Here is a 16,919-nt window from a genome sequence, read left to right as displayed (position 1 = left end):
CAAAGTGACAAAGACTTTGTGAGCAGACTCACTGATCACATATCATCTGCTTTAATAAACATGATCTTTACTTCATTCACTCGTCTCTCCTGGTTGAAATCTGCTTTAAATGGAATAACAGCGTCAAACCAAAGCAGACAAATGTCCGTGTGTTCCTTTAAGAAGCTGAAGGAACAGTTATGATACATTTCATATTATCTGAAGGGATGTTTGTTCTGTTATGTGTTATAACTCTGAACACTTTGATCATTTCCACCATGAAAGACTGTTTGAAGAATGACAACATATTGCAGCTGTCTCAGCAGACAACACGTGTGACATTACATGTGTCTTTACGCTGTTAGATACGCGTCACACCAATAAATCAGCTCTTCCACCGTGGCTGTGTGACACATTTCAAACTGAAGTTGATCACATGCTGGATTTCTGTGTTTGCTGCTGGTGCTGACATTAAACATCACAGAGAAACACCACCACCCTGTGGTCGGTCACAGGAAGTGCAGGGATATCCATGTGATGCTGATGACGGTCGCCATGACGACACAATGACGCTCCCGACCTCTTATTTTACTGACGACAAACCCACAGTGACATCTAGTGGACAAAAAACACACAGCAGTAAATGAGGAGTATTACTGGCATTATTGTTGTGACTACTTCTAAAAATACTTCAAATACTATTTCTACTGTAACTATATTATTACTATATTATTGTGCTGCTACCTGTTACAGTAGATGGTGTCATATTACTCTTACATGTACTATACTAACTATAACTATAGAAGTGTAACTAATCACAGCACTGTGTCACTTCACTTGAGACAGTACTGCAGTATTGTCAGGCCTGGACTAAAATGAGGACTCAGATGCAGAGGATATCACGTACAAGCACACTTTATTGATTTCAGATCCTTCTTTGAAGAGTGACAAACAATTGGGCTATGAAAAACTCACTTAATAAACTCAGGCCTGGCAAGATAACTCACAGAAGAAAAACTTCCTAATAAGGGAAATCTCCAATAAAAGGGAGAGACAAAAAACACACTAGAATCAGGGAAGACCCTAAAACACAAAATCGCTCCAAAAGGGAGGAAAGAAAACAGTTTACAAAATAACACAAAATCGACGCTAAGCTAGAAAACTTTAACAAACGAAAAATCACTCTCAAAAGAGGAAACAGAAAACAACTTATGTGGCGTAGCAAAACTCTTGGCAAAACCGACTATGGCTGTGGTAAAGGGCTTGGGTGCACGGACAAGGACGAAACACTTTGGCACAAGACAAAGGGGAGACACAGACTATAAGCACATGAGGGTAATGGGGAACAGGTGGAAACAATCAGGGATCAGGTGAGACAATCAGACCGGTGATCCATGAGGAAGGGCAAGTGACCTGAAACAAGAGGAGAGTTAGATTTCAAAATAAAACAGGAAGTTACGAGACAAAAAAACCCAAGACAAGACAAACCTCACCGCGGTGTGACAAGTATTAGTTGAAGTACATCTCTGCTGGTGGGTACTGTGTGTATTTGTACTGCTTGCCTTGTAAGTTGGAGTTGAATTGCTCTTCTATAGTTTCTATTTTGATTTGTGTTCTTGTTTGACAGTTTTGACGGACAGAGACAAATGATGTGGTCCTGCTGATAGTTTCATCACATCAGAAAACACTTCTATGTGTCGTTTTAAAGCTCACTTACAAACCACACATTTTCTCTTTTCACTCGGACCACTTTTTGGCCCCGACCTCTGCCTGAATACCACCTGTTTCACATCCAAGGAGGGTTTTTACAGGCAGAAGCACAGCTGTGGTGGCTTCACCAGCGTCTCCCATTGTGGCTGACCTCTACATGGAGGAAGTAGAGAGCAGAGCCCTGAGCTCCTTCCAGGGAACAGCACCAGAACCACTGCTTCACATATGAGGAGCACAGCTGGACTTCAACTCTTCTGAAGCCTCCGCTGGCTTCGTCTTTACAAACTAACCCTCTGAACTTTATCTGACGTTCTGCTGGAGATCCCAAAGTTTACACAAATACCAAATGTGTCAGGCTGGATTTTGGGGAAATGTGTGTAAAATGATGCAGCAGACATGTTGAAATGTTCCATTTGATGGAGTCTTGGCTTTGAATCTTTCACTCAGTGAAACATCGTGTAGCTTTAATGAAGAGACTGAACAACAGGAGACACAATAAAGATGTGACACTGTGTGTGGAAAAGGTTTGATGTGTCATAGAAATGAAATGATTGAGTGAAATGACAGAAATGTAAGGGGACGTTTAAGGCTTCAAATCACAGTGGAGGAGTTTTGTGGATTTGTACTTTAGTCTTTTCATCACAGCTGTTCAACAACAGATAACAGTCTGTGCTACTAAATTCACCACCAACCTGAATGTGTTTGTGCTCACATCAATGTTTGTTTCTATTTCTATCACACAGCAGCTTCAGCCGAGCCGTCGATCGGCAGCGGCGGCCTTATCTGTGTGCCGCAGGGGCTGATGGGAGCTCTGAGGACCTGTTAGAAACCACGTGGCCCTCATCTGATCTCGCAGCTCGTCCTCGTTTGGCCTCAGCTGCGTCAGAGCGCCACTTCTCCCCAGGCTCACCAGAGGAAACACCACTGCACAAAATGCTTTTCCTCCCAGCTGCTGCTCTGTGCTGTCTGTGTTCAGGTGAGTGTTTCCAGCCAATCAGGAGCCAACAAAGTCCACCTGGAACAAACACTGTCACACTGACCTTCATCTATCTGTCTGCTTCTCTACAGCGCTGGTTGCCATGGCAGCACAGCTGAGTCAGGAGGATTTAACATTGACCAGGAGAGTTGATGGAGACGTCTCCTTCAGCTGTCGAGGAACTAACCAGTGTCTCTACAACTGGGTATTCTGGTACCAGAAGAAAGACACAGAAACATTCACAAGGATTCTACGTATTGATTTGAGTGGTTGTACCATAGGTAACACGTACAATCATCCTCAGCAAAATGATTTCTCAGCTGTGAATAATCAGAACGGCTGTGAGTTGAAGATCCAGAAAGTTAAACTCCTTCATTCAGCCACCTACTACTGCTCCTGTTATGTCGCCCACAGTGAGAAATGATCCGAGCAGCCTGAACAAAAACCAACAGATGAACAGACGTCAAACAGTGTTTGTGACAGGAAGAGAGCAGTAAACCACAGCCCAGGTTCACATATTTCACCTCCATCTCAGCCACAGTCACAAACACACTGAACTGAGGGATTTATTTCATATTATATTTATTTATATTTTGATCAGATATTCCAGCAGGTTTATTGTTGTTTCACACAGTGAGGAAAAAGGACACAAACACAAACACAATGATAAAATAAAGAGGAAAATAATTCAATGACAAACTCAAACATAATCCAGATGAATCAGTAAAACAACAAACATACTTCAGAATATTTCAATAAAATGATCTCAAACATAATCAAATGTTTACAGCCCAACGTCCTGCTGCTGAATAAAGTCCATCCGTCCCTCACAACACTAATGTCTCTGAATGAAAACACTTCCAGCAGCACTTGTTGTTTAACACCTTTCAGCAGATTTCACCACATCATTTCACTTTATTACATTTTAAAAGACAAATCTTGGACACACGTCAGCTCAGGACTTTGTCCTTCTAGCAGCGGCTTATTAGGACGCTCGTCTTGTTGGACACGTTTCCATCAGTTTCCTGTGGATGTTTCTGCTTCCCAGAGGATGAACCCTAACATTTATGGTGACCTCCTGACCTTTCCTCTAGCGCCACCATCAGGACAAAAGTGTCTCCAGACCAACACTTCAGCATCTGGAAAGTTAATGACTTGATTTTGAATCAACTGACTGAAAACTTTAAAGAATGAAACACTTTGTAACATTTAAAGCTGCACAAATCAAGATTTTATATGAACAGAGGCTGAAATGACTTTGTGTCATCAAGGGCCGACAACAAACAAACAAACAAACAAACAAACAAACATGGCCACAAAGGTCACATGTTTAAGAAGTGTTTCACTGCTCTTGTTGAAGAGGTAGAAAACCTACAACTCCCAGAATGCACTGGGCTGCACTGGACCAATAAAATCACTGTGAGGTGGGCGGGGCTTGGTTTTGGCTCGTCCGTTCTGAAACAGGAAACAAAATGGTGTCAGGCTGGTAACAAAGGATCTGGTGCTAAAATGTGTTTGTGAAAACATTTGAGGTGAGAAACAGTCGATGCAGGAACAGAATCTGTGTTTAGATTTGATCAGCATCGCCTCGTTTGACAGATTGACACAGAGACTCAATCCACTTCTGTACTCTTTGTGTCCGGAGAGGCCAGACGGACAAACATGTACAAGTCAATGGTAGTTTGAACAATATGTATTAAAGTTGGGGTCGGTCAGAGCCACACTTTCTCAGCTGTGTGCTTTATGCTAACGTTAGCCGCTACAGGAGTGCGTTGCTGCCGCAGCAGCTCTGTTATTGGCTCAGGGGGTCTGTGCGTGTGCTTTGTGCTACTTGTTTAGCGGCTGAACGACAGTCTGTCACTGCCGCTGCTGCTCATCGCTCTGTGGCTCAGGGGCTGTGTGCTTTGTGTTCCTGAGTTATCAAGCTGCTGAAGAGCAGGCTCAGAGGCTGTGGACAGTGAAAGCAGCACATCGTCATCGCTAACCATACCCAACCACCTCATGTCTCACTCACAGAAGAGACCAGCTGACATTATCATCATGAACGTGAACAACAAACATGGCTGTTGTTAGTACTCACCGCTGTCCAGCTAGCATGTTAGCATTGGGAACTTTGGCTGCACTTTCTCTGCCATTCTTGTGCCACTAGCTCGCTAACAGCTTTAGCAAACATCACCTCGCCCTGTGGAAGACTCCGGTCATACGCAGTGATGCAGAGTGCAAAGGTCAGAGTGCGAGCAGACAGACAGGTACGTATGTAGACAGACAGGTAGCCTGTCCAATCATTTCATACGGGTCAAATAGAACCATTGGACGGGCTTATTAGAGCCTGCAGCAGCCACAGATACTGGATTTATGTTCTGTTATTTGTCAGAGCGTTTGATTTATTGATTGCTGTCGGGATGTTCACAGATTTTCTATCAATATAACAAAGATGCTTCTAGAATAACTGAGCGACCCGAGTTTGAACAGAGAGCATTCAGAATCCTGTCAAACTGACAGAATGGCAGGATTCAGAGGAAAAATGGTCCAGAGAGAGTCAGAGAAAACTTCTTCAAGCAAAGGTCCAGAAGATCATCATCTGTAACCTGCGTTATAGCAACAATATGTAGAGATGTGTATTTTGTGCGATTTGCCAACACAACTGTGTGAATACAAATTCCAGGTTTCTGTAACAATTTGTCAGATGTAATGAAACGTTACGTTTTAACTACAAACAAAACACTCAAAGTTTGAACAAGTGCTTCACACAACACAGCTCTGCGTCTGTCTGCAGACTTTTATTTAGTGAAGCTGTCTCTGACCACTAAAAGCCAGTCTGAGACTCTGTCTTCTGTCTTTTGTCTCTCGCTCGGTCACTGTCTCTGTCTCTGCTCTTAATTTCCTGTCAGCGTCCTCTTCTGTCTCTTCACCTTTGTCATGATGTCCATGGAGGCTGCTGAGCCCGGTTCTGTTGCCCGTTCCGGCCCCGGACCTAAAGCCCTCCTCCTCCTGGCGGTCTGAAGCTGCTGTGACAGCAGTGTAAACACCAACACTCCCCGGCGGTGCTCCGAGCAGAGTCAGCTAGCAGAGCTAAGTCGTAGCTAACGTTAGCATCAGGTGGAGGCAGAGCAGCCGGAGGACATCAGAGGGAAAACCACAAAACATTTTCTCCATAAAATATGATCCAGTTGGACTGAAGTCACTGATATGGTGCTGTGTGTGATGTGCTGCTGTAAAGAGTTACACACTGTGATGCTCCCCGCTCACCACAGTTACATAATGCAGAGACAAGTGATAGGAGGGCGGAGTGGCTGAGACAGAGACACCATTCACTCTGTTACAAATCACAGGCACATTACAATGATTTTGTAACCCACTCCTTCTGCACCCACTGCCTCCCTCTACACCCCCTGGGACTCTGCGCTGTGTTTCTGATGTGTGCTATCAAAGCAGCTTCTGGATTGTGGTTCTGACCTGATAGAACTTTATTGGCTCACAATAACAACTCTTGTCTGTGCTGCTGAACACCACAGTGGCTCCTGGCTCCAGAACCTGACAGGGTAGTGCAAAGTCAGCTTTCAATGGAAAATACATTCAAGTACAAACAAAAACAAAAACTCTGAAAACAATTCAAATATTTTTTAAATAAAGATTTCTGTGAATGTAAATTGAACGCTAGCATGCTAACCAGCTAGCTCTCATATCATCTCAGCTGGGACATGTTGACATGTATGTGAAGGCAGGTTTGCTCCTCAGCCTGATAAGTCAACAAAATAAACTCACAAAATGTCCAGATAGAAAATATTTTGACACCTTTTCTCCTCACAAACAGAAAAACACAACTGTACACCTTCTGAATTCAAGTTTCTGTCACACTGATGTTCTTAGTGGAGAGTAGAGGAGCCAGATGCAGACACGGGACACACAGAAAGTTACAATCAACACAAATTAACTTTACGAGGAACAAAACAAGGCAGAAGAGTCGAGGTCTCAGGCAGATCGTCTGGAGGCTGGTGAGGAGGGGAAAGAGACCTGTGGAGCTGTAGACCTCAGGACAATGGACACAGCAGGTCTGGAGGGTGAAGGCCTGGACGCTGGCCACACAGATGGAGCCACACTGGAGGCTGGGCTGGGAAACAACCAGACTGGTGGAGCCGCTCTGCAGGACGACCCTGAAGGCCCGTGGTGCTGGTGGAGCAGCTCTAGAGGACTGGTGGGACCGGTGGTAAAGGAGGGATCTCTACAGGGGCGGCCGGCCAATAGAGGGCGAGAGGGCGTCGCCCTCCTTGAGCCACAAAAAAAGAAAATAATAAATGTAATTTATTATTATCATCATCTTCAGTATTATATTTTTCTTCATGAATGATTAAACTCTACCAGCTTTTACAACAGTGTGTCCTGTTTCTGAACACCTTATCAAACCAGTTGCAGCAGCAGCCATGTCTGTCCCTTTAGGGAGATTTCAGTCTGGTTGAAAATCGTCCAGACGCTCTGATCAACTTCCATCCTGAAGCTTTTAGGCTCAGCAATGCACCTCTATGGCTTCCTGGAGGCTTCACTAACACGTTTTCTTGGATGCTCCTCTTTCCAACCTGGAATGTTTTTCTTCTGACTTTGTTGATTTCATTTGCTTCATCAGCTCTTATTGTGGAAACAACATGGCCACTACATAGAAGATGTGATTAAGTTTATTGCTGAGATGGTTTCAGCAACACGTTGACAGAGGTTTCCGCTAAAATATTGCTCTACGGTCGGAGGCTCATGTCTCTGATTATTCTGACACCACGGTCAAGTCAACATGGCTAACGTTACCACAACTCAGAGGAGGAAATCCATCGTGTTGTTGAGAGAAATACGGCTCAGTCGTCATAGTTATCAGGATGAACTGGCAATTAAACAATTAGAAACACCCAGAGCAAGTTTAACCGTCAAGAAGTATCTACTGAGGGAGGAGAGTCGTATCACCATGAATCTTTGCAGTAACATGGTCAGTGTTTTCCTCTTATATCTGATGTTTTTGGATTAATATTGCAGCTGCATTAATGTGTATGTGCCATTTTACTGCAGGTTGAGCTCATTTTAACTACTTGATGCACTGTTGGCTGGTTTAATCTACAGCAATGCATCATATTCTATAAGAGTTTATTGAGCTGAAGAAGGAGGAGACTGTTGTCAACACATAAAGGAACACTTCATCCTTCAGTTCATCACAAACGTTCAACATCAACACATCTGGAGATTCATGGTTTTCACTGGACAGGAAGGTGATGAAAAACTGTAATCTGAAAAGTTCAAAGTAACTAAAGCTGTCAGACAAATGTAGTGGAGTAAAAAGTCAAATATTTGCCTCTGGGTAGAAGCATAAAATAGCATCAAATGGAAATATTCAATTATCAGAATCAGAATAAGAATCAGAATACTTTATTAATCCAGGGGAAATTGTTTTTGTTCCAGATGCTCCGTGTAAAGTAGAAATAGAAATATAGCATGAATGGAAGAGATTAAGATAAAGATATAAATAAAATAGTAAAGTAGACAATCTCAAGTGTTCAATGACCACTACAAGTATTTACAGATATACAGTGCATTATATATATGGTATGGAAAATATACATAGATACACATATATTTACATATATAAATATATATAGCCATTTAAGTCCGATCATCAGAGGGAGGAGTTGTAAAGTTTAATGGCCACAGGTAGGAATGACTTCCTGTGGTGCTCAGTGATGCATTTGGGAGCAATTAGTCTCTCGCTGAGGGTTCTCCTCTGTTTGACCAGAGCGTTGTGGAGAGGGTGAGAGCCATACTGCAGTATCGCCCACAACTTCGACAGCATCCTCCTGTCTGACACTGCTGTCAAAGTGTCCAGCTCTACACCCACAACGCCACTGGCTTTCCTGATCAGTTTGTTGAGTCTGTTGGCATCTGCTACTCTCAGTCTGCTGCCCCAGCACCAGAGATGTCAAAAGTATTCACATCCATTACTCAGGTAGAAGTATAGATACTAGGGTTCAAAAATACTTCTGTAGAAGTTGAAGTATCAACTCAAGCTTTTTACTCAAGTAAAAGTGTAAAAGTACTGGTTTCAAAACTACTTAAAGTATAAAAGTAAAAGTAATGTAAGGGGAAAAAATGCCATTAAGGACAAAAGCTTAGGCCGCGCCACAGGGGCCTGTAGTGCACTACCCCACCTCCCCAAAAAAACATTTTTCTAAAGGCCATAATGACTATAATGTTATGGGGCGATGGATCGCGTACAAATCAATAGGGTGTCGGACAGGGTTGGAATTTCGTCATTTTAGGGGCACCAAGGCCACATGACAGGGCACAAAGGCCATTGAGTAAAATTCCATGGTTTTACCTTTCAGATTAATACCATAACAACCTAATTTATAATAAGACATGGATTATGTATTAAAACATTTTTTAATGTCAATATCAAGTTAATGTTACATTAGAAAACAGTTTTTTTAAAGTACATACAAAAAAGAGTGTAAAAGAGTGTAATTCACACAGAAAGTCGGCGCCGCGGCTCCAAAAGAGGCGTGACGGTACGTGTGTTTTTTTCAACGTGTTTTCCCCGGTGTCCTCCTGTTAATCTAAACATGTGTCCGCTGACTGTTTACAATCATATGGATGCTGTTATAATGTGCTGTGATTGGGATCCCACAAAGTTACGTTTTTCTCTTAATTACATAATCGCCATCAGTAAACGGGATGCTGTCTGACTCTATCACTTGCGGGGAGGGAGGCTGTTTATGGGGAAAAGTTCACTGAAGTCTTCACCGCAACAAACAGTTGGCGAGTTAAAGTTTTTTGCCGCGGACGCTGTTTTTCAGGCAGAAATGTGACGAAGAGTCAGTCGGACAGATACTTCTCCATGAATAACTGCGGTATTTTTTTCCTCATATAAGTTGCCAAAGACACAACCAGTTACTACGTTACTGTTGTATGGTCATGTAACGTTGCTTTGTGGGACATTTATCTATATTTTGTTGAGTGAAGGATCTGTACAGTTATCAGACAGTGAACACCAGACCGACACGCCCCCGCTCCGCGCCGCCGGCTTATCCGTTCACACTGGTTTGGTTCGCCAATACTGTGCCTCTCCGGAGGCGCATCAGAGGTGCAGCGAAATTTCACAAGTAACTAGGCTATTTTTAAAATGTAAGGAGTAGAAAGTACAGATAATTGCTTGAAAATGTAAGGAGTAGAAGTAAAGAGTTGGCTGAAAAATAATTACTCCAGTAAAGTATAGATACCCAAAATTTCTACTTAAGTAAGGTAACGAAGTACAAATACTTCGTTACCAGACACCTCTGCCCAGCACACAACAGCAAACAGAAAAGCACTGGCCACCACAGACTCATAAAACATCCTCAGCATAGTTCGGCAGATGTTAAAGGAGCGGAGCCTCCTCAGAAAATAGAGGCGGCTCTGTCCCTTCTTGTAAAGGACTTCAGTGTTCTTAGTCCAGTCCAGTTTACTGTCGATGAACACCTCCAGATATTTGCAGTGTTCAACGATGTCCACGTTCTGCCCCAGGATGGACACTGGGGTCACTGGTGTCCTGGTTCTCCTCAGATCCACCACCAGCTCTTTGGTCTTTGTTGTATTGAGCTGCAGGTGGTTCATCTCACACCATGTGACAAAGTTGTCCACCACAGCCCTGTATTCAGCCTCCTCACTCTTGCTGATACATCCAACGACAGCAGAATCATCAGAAAACTTCTGAAGATGGCAAGACTCAGTCTGGTAGCTGAAGTCCGTGGTGTAAAGGGTGAAGAGGAAAGGAGAGAGGACAGTCCCTTGTGGGGCCCCGGTGTTGCTGACTACTGCATCTGACACACAGTGCCGCAAGCGCACATACTGTGGTCGGCCAGTGAGGTAATCCACAATTCAGGACACATGGGGGGGATCCACCAGCATCACCGTCAGCTTGTCACCCAGTAGAGCAGGCCTGATGGTATTGAAAGCACTGGAGAAGTCAAAGAACGTGACCCTCACAGTGCTCCCCGGCTTGTCCAGGTGGGTGTAGACACAGTTCAGCAGGTAGATGATGGCATCCTCAACTCCAATCCGGGGCTGGTAGACGAACTGGAGGAGGTCCAGGTGTGGCCTGACCATAGGCCTGAGCTGCTCCAGGACGAGTCTCTCCAGGGTCTTCGTGATATGTGACGTCAGTGCCACCGGTCGGTAGTCCGAGAAACCATTGGGCTGCGGCGTCTTTGGCACTGGAATGAGGCAGGACGTCTTCCATATCACAAGGACCCTCTGGAGGCTCAGGCTCATGTTGAAGACATGATGAAGCACTCCACAGAGCTGTTCGGCGCAGGCTCTGAGAACCCGTGGGCTGACAGTGTAAACAGTGCAGGTCGAGGACGGGGGGAGTTGGAGTCCATAGTGAGAGGAGAGCAGGTAGCATGGGAGCCAAAGGAGGTGTGAGGAGTGGGTGATGGGTGTGAGGGGCTCATAAAGTTGGATGGGGTGCTATCAGGAGGAGGAGGGGAGGTCAGAAGCGGTGGTGGCTGGAGACAGTCAACAGGAGAGCCAGCAGGGGCCGGGGCTGCAGTATCAAACCTATTGAAGAGCAGATTTCTCATTGGCCCTAGCCACACTACCACCAGCTCCACTGCTAGTTGGTCTGAAGCCAGTGATGGTCCTCATACCACTCCAGACCTCCCTCATGTTATTCTGCTGGAGTTTCCTCTCCAGCTTCCTTCTGTAGCCGTCCTTAGCCTCTTTGATCTTGGCATTCAGGGTCCTCTGAATGTCCCTCGGCTCCTCCCTGTTGCCACCTCTGAAAGCCCTCTTCTTCTGGTTGAGTATAGCTTTGATGTCTTTTGTTACCCAAGGCTTGTTGTTTGGGTAACAACGCACAGTCCTTGCTGGGACAATGCCGTCCACACTGAAATTGATGTAGTCCGTAATGCACTCAGTAATGCACTCAGTAAGTACATTCCTGTCAGCCTCAAAACAGCCCTGCAGTGCCTCATAGCAGTCCTCTGACCATGTCCTCACTGTCTTTGTGGTCACAGGAAGCCTCTTCACTAGAGGCACATAGCAGGGGGTGAGAAGCACCAAGTTGTGATCTGATCTTCCCAGCGGGGGAAGAGACGTGGAGGTGTGTGCGTCCTTTACATTAGCATACAGCAGGTCCAGGGTCTTCTCCTCTCTGGTTTTACAGGTCACATACTGGGTGAATTTCGTGAGTGTTTTTTTAATGGAGACACGGTTAAAGTCACCCGAGATTATAATGAGAGCACTCCGCCATAGCGATCCTTTCCCTCTGCATCCCCGTGTGTTTTCCTCCAAACTTCAGCAGGGATATCCTCCATCACCGTAGCCAAGCCGGCGGCTTCAGCTCTATCAGCTGATCCCCGGAGTAAACGGTGCGGTGTTGCTGAGCGACGGTCGAGTGGCAGAGTAACAGGAGCGATTCCACCACAAACGAAACAACAAAATCTCTCCACACAAGTAAGGTTAGAGAGGACGTGAGCAGGAGGGACTGGAACAGGCTGCATACGCCGTGGCGCATGGGCACTTAAGCAAGTAAAGTGAGTCAATTGAATTTAAATTGAACATTCCCAACACTGCATTTATATCTCCTCAACAGTTGAACTGTAAATAGTTTTATTAATTGCACATTATCAGGCCCAGTGCCACTGTCCTTTATTTGGCTCTAAGATGTAGTTACCTTTACATCTAAAGGTGTCTTGAGGGTGAACTCATGAATGTGACCCATCTGTTGATGATCACTGTGTAATGTTCATCCAAACTGTACAAATAGGTCACTGCAACATGACAATATCAGCTGCCTTCATTTACCTAAGTCACCTTAGACATCATCACAACAGTTGCCCCCCTGAGAGATTTGGCAGGAGCTGTCACTGGAGCTGGTGGAGCTGTCAGAGTCAGGAAAACAAGAGGTTACAGAACCACAGCCACAGGAGACTGATTCAGCACAGGAACTGGAGACAGCTGCAGCTCAGCTCAGACATGTTGCTGCAGAACAGGAACAGAGGACTGCTGCAAGGCAGAACAGGAGGCCGGCAGCTGGAGGTCTGGACGGGCATCAGGAAACACCGCTGGTCCGGCTCTGGAGCGAGTCTGCTGACCCGCCGACAAGGAAGCGGGAACAGGTGTCGACTGGGCCACAAACTGAGGACCAGGAACTGGTGGACCTGCTGGTGGAGCTAGATAAAAAGTCAGAATCACCAAAGTCAATGAATGAAGTTCATCCTCTGAGGACCAAGAATGTCTGTAGAAAATGTCATGTCAGTCCATCCATCCATCCTTTGGTCCAGGTCCAATCCATGTGGACTAAAGTAGTGGAGCGACAGACATCAGCATCCATAGAGCAACACTGCTAGTGTGTCTAAAAAGACAATAAAAGAAGAGACAGTCATGTTGATATGAACATTAGAGAAACACATCATGGAGCTGAAATATGATCCTGCTTCATCGTTTGGACTCGTTCACCTCAGCTGACACGTTCAACAGCGCACAGGTTTTTGTATTACGCTGTTTCACTGTGGGAGGAAACAGAGTTTACATCTTTGGCTCTGGAACTAAACTGTTTGTATCAGGTAAGAATAAAGCTTCATTTTCCTTCAGTTGTTTTACTGAACAAGTTGAAAATGTGTTTTTAATGAGTTTCTGCTGCTTCAGGCTTTACATGTTAGTTTGTTCATAATTAGTAGAGAATTCTTGCAGCCATGCAGCTATTGTTACATAAAAAGGTTCATAACTCCTGAAAAGATGTTTAAATCTCACTGCACAACTGAAGTTCTTCTTTATTTCTGCAGGAGATCAAACTGATTCATATAGAAAAAGTTTGATATTGACAATGTTACAAATATACAGTATTTGATCCTCTCAGTAATTCGGCACCATCTCTTGTTTTTATAAAACAACATCATATATGATATTAAACATCATTTAATATATGTCAGGAAATGTATCTGAAAAACATATAACTTTAAATATGTTGTATAGGATAATTAATAAGTCTTTATTAAATGGTCAAACTGACCTCATGACAATTGTATTTTATATGATGGTACATATGTCTTTTAGTGTGAGATATATTTATACATGAAGACAAACAGACACTGAATATTTACTCATACTAAAATATAAAAGAAATATATGTTTTTTAAAAATTATATAGTTTGATATACAATGGCACATGCAAATATATATTTTTTACATTGATTGACATATATAATAATAAATATATTAATTATAATTTCATGTATAATTTAGACAAAAAAAAGAATAATTCCAAACCTAATTTCAAATACTTAAATGTAAATCTATTAGCAGCGCGTGATGGTAAATATTGTGTTCGACATACTGTTTTCAATAAGACATTATATATTATATTATATTATATTATATTATATTATATTATATTATATTATATTGTCACATTTAATTTAATCATATGTGAAGTTCCTGTAAAGGATCAATAAATTCTTACCTTTCTTCATATTATATTAAAAAGCAGTCGTTATTTATATTTGACATATCTGAACATATTGTAATTGTGTATAAATGTAAAAATACTGAAAAAACATTATGATATTCTTGATGTACTGATTTGTTTTTCTTTAGCGGCTGGACTAAAGTACGCGGTGGTAAATCTGTCATATGTTAGACATGTTGTAATAACTTTAAAAAGTATTTCATGTGTAGGTCAATATATATTTTATTGTAAAATATATATTAACTTAATATTTAAAGAAGCTTTTGTATTTTTCAAAAGAACATTTTCATAATTATATCATATTTTATGTCATTAAACCAACAAAGTTTTACCTTCTTTTATATTAAATTACATCTTTTTTCACATTAGTCATATGAAAACATGTATTTGTAATTGTGTATTAAGTGTAAATATTTATGAAAAACATGAAATTCAAGATGCATTTTTAAAAAATATTTATAATATGTGGTGGATAATGTAAACATTAAAATGGCAGCGCGTACTAAACTTGAGAGTAAATATGTCCTTTATTATAATATGTCTTTTATCATGATACACATGAAGATTTTCCATTGTATGAAAATATGATGTTATATTATTAGTAGTAAACGTCATAATAATGATGAATGTGCACATTGAAAGAAAGAAGTGCTGAACACATAATGTTGTTTGTCCCCATATAACATATGATGACATGACATGATGAGTGTGTTTGATGTGCAGGTGAATCCAGTCTATGTGTTGGACTTTGTGCTGTATTGATGAGTAGTTTAGTGATCAGAGTCCATGTAGTTTCCAGGATCACACTGAATGCAGTGCAGTGCTGTAAGCTGCTGTTGACTGTGTCAATGTGTGTCTGTGCTGCTTGTTGCTGCTGTCAAACTTCAGAGCAGGTAGTGAAGCCCGTGGTGAGCGTGTACCCAGCAGCATCCAGAGCCCACCTGGAGGGGAACAGCTCCCTGCTGTGTGTGGCCTCAGCCATGTTTCCTCCTCTGGTCCGGTTCTCCTGGAACAGACGAAAGGAGAATGAGGAGGAGTGGCTCCCTGCTGAGGGAGAGCAGCTGGAGCTCAGAGAGTCGGGACGCACCGCCGCCATCTTGCTGGTTGACGGGGACGCTCTCTACACGTATAAATACCGCTGCTCCGTCCAGCACGAGGGGGGCACAGTGGAGGCCCAAACAGAACAAGGTAATGAAGGCTTGGTGACTGTGTTCAGCAGTGATTCAGCTTCATGTGGAGACGCTGTCAAAGAGAGCAGAGGAGCAGAGGACTGACATTTCTTTTGGCCTCCTCTTCTGTTTCAGAGGTTCCAGCTCCAGCAGCCTCCTGTCCTCCAGAGAGAGAGCCAGCAGACCTGCCAGCTCTGCAGCAAGCCGACTGTAAGATCTTGATAAAGCAGAAACTCAAATCCTGTTCAGGGCCCCTCAAAAGCTTGTTGGGTCCCTGACTTGTTGTATTTAATAAGGGCCTTTGAGCTTTCATTCAAATTGTAGCTGACCCCTGTCTTCATGTAAAGACGGTTGTCCCGTCTGGAAAAGTCCAAGTTCTACTGATGAAAATGTGATGATATTCTGATGAAATTAAAAGTCTGTCTGCCTGTCTGTCTGTCTGTGTGTCTGTCTGTCTGTGTGTCTGTCAGTGTCCTTCCAGTCTCAGTGCAGGGTGAAGCTGCTCTGTGTGCTCTACACAGTGCTGATAGTGAAGAGTCTGGTGTACTGCTGTGGACTCTCTCTGCTGATGATCCTCTGAAACAAGGGACCGTCCACCAACTGCACACATGCTGACTGACTGTTTTCTGCTCGCCTTCTCTCACCATCAAATCTCATCAGTTCATCTCATTGATCACTTTGATCAGCAGTCACAAATGTCAATTTTCATGTTTTGTGGTTGGTTGTAAAATGTGTCTTTTTATGCACAGGTTAGATACAGTCATCCTACATATATAAATACATATATACACATATATATCTGCAGTGACTGAGTATAAATTCTGTGTTATGTTTTTTTCATCCTCAAGTTTATTTCCACTTTGAATTGTGACTTGTATAATAATAGAAAATGATGCTGAATCATTAGCTGTCTGCTGGATATTTGATTGTTTTGGTATTTTTCTCTCCTTGTCTTTCTTTTTAATACATTATGCAGAGTGTGGCAGCTTTGTTAAATTCTCTCAGTGTAACATTCTCAATAAAGTGAAAAATCACAGTGTGTTTTAGAAACAGCCTCGTTTTTATGGATTTCAGTTTGGCTTCAGAGCAACAGTCAGAAACAGAATCAACTTCATGGGCCATGTATGTTGACGCCTACAAGTCATTTGACTCTGGTTGTAAGTAGCTCTCAATATACTTTCACACAGCAGCAAGAACAAATGTACAGGAAGATGTGAATATAAGCATACAGCTAAACAAGGACAACAAAGCTAAAGAAAGAGAAGCAAACAGAAACATATAGCTATTATATACAAGTCAGTAGATGAGGCTGTGCCACCAGGTTCAGTGCTGAGCCCCTTTTATAATTGTGTCAGTGTGGATGTAAAACTCTACGCTGATGACACTGTTGTTTACACACATGAACAAACAGCAGAGCGAGCTGCTTTGAGAAGAATCAATAAAACAGTATCAACAGATCTCCTTTTATTTCAGCTTCTCAGCTCCCAGGTTTGTCTCCCAGGTGAATAAGACAGGTGAAAGCTGAGACAGTGAGTACTGAGCGCTGAAATCAAACTGAAGTTCCTGGAATTATTCTTTAACTGGAGTCCGTGGTTGTAACTGTCAT

General features: G+C 42.9%; 1 protein-coding gene across 1 annotated transcript; it reads left to right on the top strand.

The window, feature by feature from the left end:
- Positions 1–2,622: 2,622 nt before the first annotated feature.
- LOC141016215 (immunoglobulin lambda-1 light chain-like) lies at positions 2,623–16,349 on the top strand. The gene is made up of 6 exons (XM_073490456.1): positions 2,623–2,665; positions 2,758–3,078; positions 13,204–13,242; positions 15,033–15,332; positions 15,449–15,523; positions 15,784–16,349. The coding sequence occupies exons 1-6, from the start codon at positions 2,623–2,625 to the stop codon at positions 15,891–15,893; spliced, it is 888 nt and encodes a 295-aa protein (XP_073346557.1). The 3' UTR covers positions 15,894–16,349.
- Positions 16,350–16,919: the final 570 nt, after the last annotated feature.

The sequence above is a fragment of the Pagrus major genome, chromosome 21 (assembly GCF_040436345.1).
Source record: "Pagrus major chromosome 21, Pma_NU_1.0".
In the NCBI taxonomy this organism is placed as follows: Eukaryota; Metazoa; Chordata; class Actinopteri; order Spariformes; family Sparidae; genus Pagrus; species Pagrus major.
The sequence above is the reverse complement of the archived record's forward strand: the minus strand, read 5'-3'. Positions and strand labels throughout refer to the sequence as shown.

Coding starts and splice junctions, on each gene's coding strand:
- LOC141016215 (XM_073490456.1), top strand. CDS start 2,623: ATGCTTTTCCTCCCAGCTGCTGCTCTGTGCTGTCTGTGTTCAG. Junction 3,079..13,203: donor CTCCTGTTATGTCGCCCACA/GTGAGAAATGAT, acceptor GAGGAAACAGAG/TTTACATCTTTGGCTCTGGA. Junction 15,524..15,783: donor AGCTCTGCAGCAAGCCGACT/GTAAGATCTTGA, acceptor TGTGTCTGTCAG/TGTCCTTCCAGTCTCAGTGC.